Source organism: Numida meleagris, chromosome 8 (genome assembly GCF_002078875.1).
Source record: "Numida meleagris isolate 19003 breed g44 Domestic line chromosome 8, NumMel1.0, whole genome shotgun sequence".
NCBI classification, from domain to species: Eukaryota; Metazoa; Chordata; class Aves; order Galliformes; family Numididae; genus Numida; species Numida meleagris.
In genome coordinates this window covers 4,366,223-4,375,951 of record NC_034416.1, presented here as the reverse complement: position 1 = coordinate 4,375,951, position 9,729 = coordinate 4,366,223, and the positions used below count along the sequence as shown (strand labels likewise).

Here is a 9,729-nt window from a genome sequence, read left to right as displayed (position 1 = left end):
TATATCTAAATGTAGGTCAGATTACTGTCCTTTGTATGTTGCTGACACCAGTAAGATCGAAACAGCCTGTATTGATGTTTGGGGAAGAAAAAATAATCAGTGAGTCAGCTGCTGAGGTTTGATGCTCACTCGCTCAGTTTCCATTCTTAGCTGGAAACATGAAGAGAAGCCCAGTTTAATAGGCTTAAGTATTTGCAAGGTTTGGATTGGATATATATTTGGGAGTATGATAATCACAGCCTTAAATGTTCTAAGAGCTCTACAGTCTAAGTCTTAAACCACTAATCTGATACTTGCAGAGTTTACCATGTTTCCAACCTGGGATTTCCCGGGTATTTTGCTTTTTACTTTAAGGAACACTGGATCCAGTGTCCTTGGACCAATGATCCAGAGTGCTAGTATATAAGCTCCTTTTATTTTCCTGGTTGAGTGCTTAACAGTAAAAAAAAAATTCAAATTCCTTCCTTTACTGTGCAACAGATGTTTTGCCAATTGGCATAGCTGTGGTGGGAGGATTTGAAAGCACTTTCACTGTAGCTCTACCTGAAACAAGTCATCCAGGCGCTATTCTGGGGAGTGGGACATCCAAGTTTAATCCCCACAAGCTGTTGGAAGTAAGAGCATGGTTGCTTACAGCAGGGTTATCCAGCTGCCATCAGTTCCTGCATGATAAATCTGATCTGTATACTTCTGCTGCAGAGATGGGGACAAACTACCTCAGATTCCTTTGCACTTCCCACAGAGAACACCATGCATGAAAGCAGCTACTGGAGAACGGCTGACATCCAGTAGCTGCTTACCTTGTCACCGCCATCTGTTCTCTTCATCTTAAGTAATGACTGCGCAATGAGCCAGCTCAGGGAGCTAATTCAGCTGGAAACCAGTATTTTTTATTCTTTTTTTAATGAAGACAGCTTTTGCCTCAATCACTCAATCACACTCTTGGAGTAATTGAATTCATGGCTGCACAAGCACGGCTGCTGCAGCAGGGGAAGGATGAGCTGCAGGTTCTGGAGATGGAGCTAAGAGTTGAAACATCACAGCTCAGATTAGCCTAAGTTGTCAGGAAATGACATTTTAAATGACAAAATGTCTCAAAGCAAACAGTAAAAGGAGGCATTAGCATGTTATCTAATTATGATCTTGTATCTGTGTTTGACTTTTCTAAGTAGTAAAAGGAAATCTGGATTCATCAGAACTGAATGTTGTTCTACAGATACCACCTACTAAAAGTACCAGAATCTTGGCTTAATAAAGCATTTTGATATTTATTAAAGCAGAACCCAGAATTCACTAGCGAATAATTAGGTAAACATGTAACACTTCATTTCTTAAGAAGATGCTTTGCTATGTCGTGTGAGGGAGGCACTAAATACTGATTTATCACAGAGAGGTTACTCCTGTGTGCTTTCCCTGGGGCTGGGGCCTGCAGCTCTTACACACGGGCTAGTGAGAGTGAGGAGGTGTCTTGGCCGTGAAACTGCCGGCTGGATCTAGGTGTGTGTCATGGTTTTATGATTTTCGGTTATTGGTACTCCGCATCATAACATCATGTAGTGAATGTACCTGGTTCTCGGAAGAGAAGGACTACTACATTCCCCACGGTACTTTGCTCCTCTGTTACCATTTTCCAGCCGGAGGGAAAAGATAAAAGCTCGCAGTATAAAAACTTGCAGATCACGAGACCTCGTCCCTTTTTCCGCCATCTCTCGTCTTGGCAGCACCTCGCTCTCCAGCCGTCTTATCGTCGGTAGTAGAGTAAGGCCTACCTTGATTTTGGGACATTCTCTCTCTCTGTATTGGATTTATCAGCTTAAATTATAATTATATTGTATTGTAGTGTGTTGTTTTGCATTCCGATATTTTATTTAGTAAATTAGTTTGTTTCTCCTCAGATTGTTGCCACTGTTCTTTGCTCTCAGGGCCATCTCCTTACCCTTTTTCCCTTTTCCCTTTTCACGGGGTGCTAGAAATTAAATACTCCTTCCTATGCTGACAATGGAAATTCCTCAGAATAGTTCACCTTTCACTGAGGTGATCAACTGTGGCAGAAGCCATAACTAAATACCAATTGGAACCTGTCCTTTTTTTTTTTTTTTTTTAATTCTAAGCACCCTTGAATGAAATGTACAAGTCCTGTAGCTGTGAGTAACTTTAGCTTATTCTTTAATTGCAGTATTCTTAGCAGAAACACGTAACCATCAGCAGGCAGCCCATATTTAACTGTGTAAAATAAAATGATGCTTTCTATGGAAACGAGGGCGAGCTATAAAATGGGTATAGTTTCACAAACTGCCTTTAACAGTCTGTGCTGTTTGCTGGAGATGCACTGTAACACAATATTCATGCTATGACATGCTTTTGTTCGTTTTTTGTGGAAGATATTCTTCTGAAACTGAACCAATATCTTATATTGAAAGCGCAAATTAGAGCACTGGTACTGAACCTGTTGCTGAAAACGTTATTTGTTACATCTGTATGTGAAATCTGGCAATGTGTACGTATTCATAAAACAAACTGTAAAAAGGCAAACCCTAAAAATAGTATTTACTTACCCAATAAAACTCCATATGAACAAGTCCTTCGACAGATTTTGCCTTTCCGTATTTTGTATCTTCTACACATTATTTCATTGTGGATATAAATAGAAAAATTCTAATTCTTTGTGCCAATTCTTTGCTAAATGACACTGAATATTTCTGCAAATAGACATCATTGCCATATTCGTTTGTAGAATTACACCTGTACTTCTTAGGGCTGAGAGAGCTGTTTTTCAGCACTGAGAAAATGCACCGAAGGAAGCAACCCTTTTCCCCTGAATCCAGCTATGGTAACACGGAGACGTTTTATGGATAGTTATATTGGATGTGCAAATGGAATGAGTAACATCACATTGTTTAGATAAAAATAAATACTGGCCAATATATCACTGTAATACAACATCTCATGAGGATTTGAAAATATAGAATTATTTAAGCATAAGGTCCATGGAGTATTTAAATTATGGCTTGAAATATGTGCAGCATATAGTAAAAACATCAATTTTCTAAAACAGCATATGACCAATTGACAAACCATCCAGCTGGAGGAGTCGTTACACAAGCAAAAAGTATCTGCATGCAAAGCAAAGAAAACAGTTAATTAGGAAATAGTGATTTTTAAGGCCTACTCTATAGCAAAGGCTTTGCAGTGGGAAATGTGCCCTCGGACAGAGACAAACTGTGAAGTCCAGAAACATGGAGCAGATTATTTTCCAAAGACTTTCATAGCCTAGAATCAAGAGTGGTATAAGGAAATGTAGTGTTTGTTGATCTTTCTTTTATTTAGAATTCTCTGTAGTAAGATCTAGGAAGAGAAAAGGAGGCTCTTAAATGCGTAGGCTTATTTACCCATCTCTAACTCACCAGACAGTTCCACTAAATAGAAGGAGAATGGGAAAATATCAGCGCAATGTGCATGTACTTGTACTTAGCTCGGTACCGAGGAATGTGTGCTGTTAAGACAGAGAGAGAAAATAAGGTCTCTGGAGTCCACTTAGCCATAAATTGCATTTCTGTGCTGTTATATTTCCATTTACTTCAGTGGTCCTATTGTGGCGTACAACTGACACAATAAAATGGAGACACCATTTGAATAATTAGTGCTCATAGCCTTGCAGCAAGTAATGTGAAGAGAGTAGTAAAACGGGGCCAGGCTTGATGGGATTAAAATGGGCTATCATTAAACTGGTTTAAGAGGACTACAGAGGTTGTATTCCAGTGCCTTTGGGATTTCTAGTTTGGTTTTATTATTCTGATGAGGGCAGTCAGAAGAGGGAGACTGCAAAGAGATTTTCTGCATCTCATAACGAACTCAAATGACATGGCATGGATGGATGGGTTTCCGTCCTTGTTAAGGGCTGTGTGGAGCTGGAGGAGTATTAAGTCTTCAAGGGTTAGGTAGCCTTTCAAATAGGACATCGAGTTCAAACTTCTGTGTCTGGGGGCACTGTTTTGTAGGATTCATATTTTGCAACCTCTCTTCTATAATGTAACGCACGCATTTTTTTTTTGAGATAGAAGTCCCTTACTTTATGCAGTGGAAAATCCATTGTGGTTGTTTAATCACCAACTCCCACAGAACAAAATTTCGGTTCAGGGTACACAGCTTAATAAAAACAAGTGTCATTCAACACTTTTGTAATATGGGGTCGGAAGATTTGCTTCCTGTTATTTCCTGACAAGGTGCTGAGCTTTTTAGGGATATAGAGGCTGCCCATGATAGGCCATCACTGGCTTGTGTTATCAGAATGGGTGGATGTGAGATGAGAAGGGTAATCTCATAATAGCTAGTCCAATGGAAAAATCCAGCTCTCCCAGCATGCTTAGAAATGTGCAGATGATTTAGAAATGGCCACATGACCAAGCAATACACTGCAGTTGGAGAGGGTCTGTGCAGGGAAGTGGTCACATGGACTGAACAGTTTCCTCTGAAAGAAATCCAGGTTGTGCACCCAAGGCCGCTCTGGGAGACAGTGCAGAGTAAGGTAGGCGGGGATGTCTGAGCAGTTTGCTTCAGAAGTGCACTGCGAATCCAAACTACAACTCCTGATGTCAAATCACTATAGCAATGAAGAACACTGCTCTTGTCGACGTTTTTATCTATGGATCAAAAGGAATTTTACAAATATGGCTAAAGATGATTATCGCTGACCAGGACAGACAATGAGCTGCTGGTTCCTTAGGTTGTAGAGAGGGCATTCTTTTCACATCAGTCAGCTCCTACCCAGAATTTCAAAGTCACTGGTGGAGCAAAGGGCTACGTGGATCTGGCAATAATGCTTTTTCTTTTTTATTACACCATGCTACAAGCTTTACCTTTCTCTCATTTTAGCTTATTTCCAAATGCATGTACCAATTTTAAACATTTGGGACCAGAAAGAAAATAAATCAAAAACCTGCCGGGCTGATGGTTTGATCAATGTGCATGGTTTCCTCGCATGCTTTAGACTTGACAGAAGGGAGCTTCCAGTCACAACTGAAAGAACAAATCACCAAGAACAAAGCAATCCCCATGGCCAATTCTCACAGCAACTTTACTGTCCTGCTCAGCACATGAACCTCAACCAAAGGTGCGTGTTCATGCTTGGGCACGTGAGCAATTCCTTTGAGCTTACACTGAAAATTTCAGCTGCTTTAGCTTCTTGCACACGCTTTGCTTTCTTTGTTGTATATTTTAAAAAACTTAGGAACTCCTGATGAAAATCCTTTCAGAGGCAGAGCACCTCCTTCCATGATGCAGGCAGTAGTGACTTGACTGCAAATGCTCAGTTTCTGTCCTTCTTCATCGCAAACAGACTAAACACTTTCCTCTTCTTTTGTGATGCTGTAATCTGTCAGCAGTGTAACACTGATTTCCGAGCCGTGCATGCTGCCTGTGACTGACAAAGCTCTGGTGGGTGAATTGCTGTGGGGAGCGCTGGGAGGCTTTGTGCGAAGCTTGGCCTTGCAGCACGAGACTTGCTTCTTAAAATGTTGCCGGAAACTTTTACTCAGCCAATAAAGAGCAAAAGGATTGACACAGGAATTGCTGAAGGCCAAGGCACGGGAAAAAATAGTAACTATCAGATGAAAGGTAGAAGCATCTACAGAAGTATGGTATGTAAAAGAGCGGTATAGGTAGAGGATGTGGTTGGGCAACCAGCAAAAGGCAAACAAAGCAACAAGCACCAGCACTGTTTTTGCAACTCTCTTGCGGGATTCAATCTACAAGAAAATAATGCATATCTGATATTATTGGCAATTAGTAACACAGTTATGTAGTATGTGCTGATTTTCAAAGGAGTCTAAATGCAATAGTGACCAAAAAAAAAAACCAAAAAAAAAAAAACAAAATGGCAGAGGAAAAAAAAAAAAGAAAGAAAAAGAAGAAGAAAAAAAAAAGAAAATAAATATATTTTATAATTTTTTAACAAAGTCTTTCCAGTTCAGAGCACATTCCCTTTCCACTATAAACCACATGGGAATCTCATCTAGTGTAGGTTTTGAAAGCACAATGCTTGACAAGTCAGGTAACGTGGATGAGGTCTTACTGTTTAGAATTCAACATCGTTAACTCCTGAGTTTAATAGGATCATAATAAAGCAAAGCAAACCCTATATCTCTTTAGGAAGCCATACACTCACAGTTGAGTTTATGAGTCATAAGCATGTGCGTAAGTGCACAGCTGAATTTGAATTGCTAATATGGGTTTATGGAGAATTTTACTCATCTGTTTGTGCATACTATCAGGAAAAGGTTTTGCACTCAGGAATGAAGACTTCAATCAGCATGTTAGATTCCGGAAAATGTGACACTTTAGTGCTTGATCATAACTTACCTGCTTACGGGCATGACCATGTTCTTCTGCTGGCATGTTGAATGTACTTTTGTATAAAGTTCTGGCGATAAGAAAATAATAGACAGAAATGACAGCCAGTGGCACAATGTAGAACACGAGGAAGCAAACCAGGGAGTGCACTTCCTGCAGTATCTTCTCAGATACAGGGTATGGAGCGCATGCCTCAAAAGTTACATTTTTCTCGGGATTGCTGAAAGAATATAAATCTGAAAAAACAGCCTCTGGGATAGCAAATACCATGGAGACAATCCAGACGCAGCCAGCTTTACAGCAGGTCTTCAGGAGCGCGTCCGAGGTCTGCAGCTCCAGGGGCTTAACAATGGCTCTGTACCTAGAAACAATCAACGCTGCTGTCAAAGTCCAGTAGTATTGCAAGCACTGATTATGCAAACTCACTACAGATAAAGGCATCTGTTTTGGCTAAAGTTGGAAGAATCATCTTGGAAATGGAACTGATGGTAGCTCTTTATAATTCAGATGGAAATGCAAAGGTTGGTTTCAAACATGCATTATTTCAATGAGTTAGCTGGCAGAATTCACCATTAAAGCCTTCCTAAGTAAAAGTTCCTTCTACTGTTAGGATAAGAATCAGTAAAAGGAATCATCTCTGTTATTTTCATGGCACTGCACCGAAAGTTAAATGAGGGAATTAGTATGAGAACTGGCTTATAAATAGATGAAACCAAGCATGTGTGCTCTTTTTCTCCTCAATGTTCCTAAGACCCCAGCCGAGTGTAGTGATCTTACTCAAAGTAATGCTCAGTGTTCATTCATATTTAGAAAATATGAGCTAACACAGCTGTTGATTCCTGGCTTGTGAGTCAGCTACATGTGGACTGAGTCACACATAGGAGAAACTTTGCTTGAACCTATAGATGTGTTAAAAGTGGTGTGGAAGGGGGACTTGGAAAGAGAACCACCTTCCACAATGGTGGATGTGGCACAGGAATCACCACAACGTGCCCTTAGAACCTCAGGTACCTGTGACAGTGCAGACAGAAGAGGACCTTCCAAGGGGCCACCAGACTGGCTTGAAAGGAGATATTGTGAAAAAAAGATCCAGAGAACAAGACAGCATAGTTGTACCATTTTGCACAAGCTGGAGCTGTTTTTCTTTTTCTCCTCTAGGCAAGTTTAAATAGAAAACTGCATGCTGGACTGTTGCTTAACATATGAACATAATTTATATTGACCTTAAAGTCTTCTAGCGTACTGAAACCTGATGATGTACATGATTCATGTTCTGAGCTAAGTAAGTTTACCATATAGTTATCCCATGAAAACATTGCATGGAGTACTTATGCAGCAGCTACTATGAAGAATCAGATACGGAAGCAAGTGCCCCAGTGATGGATGCTGAAATGACTTCTTGCAGGACTAAGACCTTGGAACTGTGATAGATAGTGCAATGAAAACATCAGCTTGGTATTCATCAAAATGTTAGGAACTGTTAGGAAAACAATGTAGAGTAAAAAGAGATATTGTGCAATTCTCTGTATCTCTGGTTCAGGCAACTCATGAATACCATGTGCTGTTCTGCGCATCTTATCTCAGAAAAACATAGTAAGGACGGAACATAAAACAGGTGGCCTGGAAAGGATTGATATAAGTTGTTGACTCTTTCAGCACAAGAGCTGGGGCTAACAAATGGAGCCACATTCAAAACAAAACGAACCAAAACCAAAACAGAAAGAAAGAAAGAAAGCGTCAGTGAAAGTCACTGCTAAACGAGTTCAAGAAGAGATTGAACAAGGGTGAAGAAGAGAAATCCATTGAGGTTACAAAGTAGACAGAAACTACGTCTGCTCTGAAGATCACCTGAAGGCTTACGGAATAGGTGCAGTGTTCTATCATCACCGTGTTCTTATTCTCCCTGTGTGCCTTCTCTTGTATTACCACTGCTGGAGTCTGGGTATAGGCCCACATGACCCTTGGTCTGGCCCAATACAGCCACTCTTATGTTGGCTGATTTTGTTGTTAGAGTACAGCAGCAGTAGCATTGCTTGGGATTTAACATCTGCACACGTGAGCTACTTGCTGTTACATACAATCCTCAACTACTGGCATGCAAAGGGAGAAACTTTTTCTTTCTTAATACTAAAATACTAAATACTAAATACTACATTCAGAAAGGAGATGCACTGAAAAGGTATTATTCAGCAACTCCTGACACAAGTCAGATTGGAGCATCGATCCCTACCAACAGTGCTTCGTATGTAACCTGAATTGAATTTCAGAACACCTGTGCTGAAGTATCCCTGGAAGAAGTATAAAAGCTGTGAGCACAAAGCAGAGACAACACTCAAGTTGCAGCATGTTATCTCACTCTAAACACTCACCATGCTGAAAATTACTATAGGCATTGCAGTAACCATCAAGTCAGGAGAGTCATGAAAGTAGTTTGTGTCACAGTCTGTTCTGAGCTTCCTTTTGTCTTTCCGTCCCACATGTCAAACCTTTCAGCTGTAAGATTTTAGAGCCTTGCTGAGTGCAGACAGTAAGGCAAAGGATTTCCACTCTGTTATTTTCAGTTCTATCTTTCATCTTCGTTGACTACTTCAGAGCACCACTAGATAATATACTGTCTTTTCCCTGCCTTAAGCAATTTACTTTTTCTGTGCAACGGTGAAAAAAAAAATTGTACTGTACTTCAAGCTAATAAAAGGTCAGAAGACTTAGAGACTTTTTCTCACTTCATCCCATTAAAAAGAACTGCTCCAATTTCTAACACATTTTTAAGCAAAATGGGAGATTGTTTTTAATTCCATCACAATGTGCCATTTAATATCGTGCAAAACAATCACCTCTGCTCTTTTATTCATTCCTAACTTCACACCTGAGATACTCCCTGGCAAATCAGATGCATCAGACCCACCTGTCAGCACTGAGAACAGTCAGTGTGAACACTGATACTCCAACTGAGGTTAACTGGATGAAAGACAGCAGCTTGCACCCAATTCTTCCGAAGAGCCAGGTATCCACAACGTACCGTGTTGCATCTACAGGCACACAAGTTAATAAAAGCAGCAGGTCTCCAAATGCCAAGCTGGTGATGAAGATGTTTGGAACTGTCTGCATCGACTTAATCTTGAAAAAGACTTTGATGAGTATAGCATTTCCAAGGAGACCCACTGAAATGATGACAGCATATGTAACATAAATTGTGCACAGTATTTCTAATCCTGGAAAGGAGTCTTCAGTCCATTTTTCATTTGTTGTTCCATTATCAATGATTGATTTCAGTTCTGTACCATTTGTAGCTGCACACAACGTCTGATTAGATGGATGGGAGTATACTTGAGACATTTCTTTAACCATTTCTTCTCCTCACGCTGGACTTAATTTGATCAA

General features: G+C 40.2%; 1 protein-coding gene across 1 annotated transcript; it reads right to left on the bottom strand.

The window, feature by feature from the left end:
• Positions 4,807-9,729, bottom strand: BRS3 (bombesin receptor subtype 3). Its single transcript, XM_021406536.1, has 3 exons — positions 9,254-9,729; positions 6,358-6,709; positions 4,807-5,744 (listed from the first exon to the last, which is right to left on the bottom strand). Exons 1-3 carry the CDS (start codon positions 9,694-9,696, stop codon positions 5,337-5,339), a joined length of 1,203 nt encoding a protein of 400 aa, XP_021262211.1. The 5' UTR covers positions 9,697-9,729; the 3' UTR covers positions 4,807-5,336.

Coding starts and splice junctions, on each gene's coding strand:
- BRS3 (XM_021406536.1), bottom strand. CDS start 9,696: ATGGTTAAAGAAATGTCTCAAGTATACTCCCATCCATCTAATCAGACG. Junction 6,710..9,253: donor ACTGTTCTCAGTGCTGACAG/GTGGGTCTGATG, acceptor GATTGTTTCTAG/GTACAGAGCCATTGTTAAGC. Junction 5,745..6,357: donor ATGGTCATGCCCGTAAGCAG/GTAAGTTATGAT, acceptor ATTTTCTTGTAG/ATTGAATCCCGCAAGAGAGT.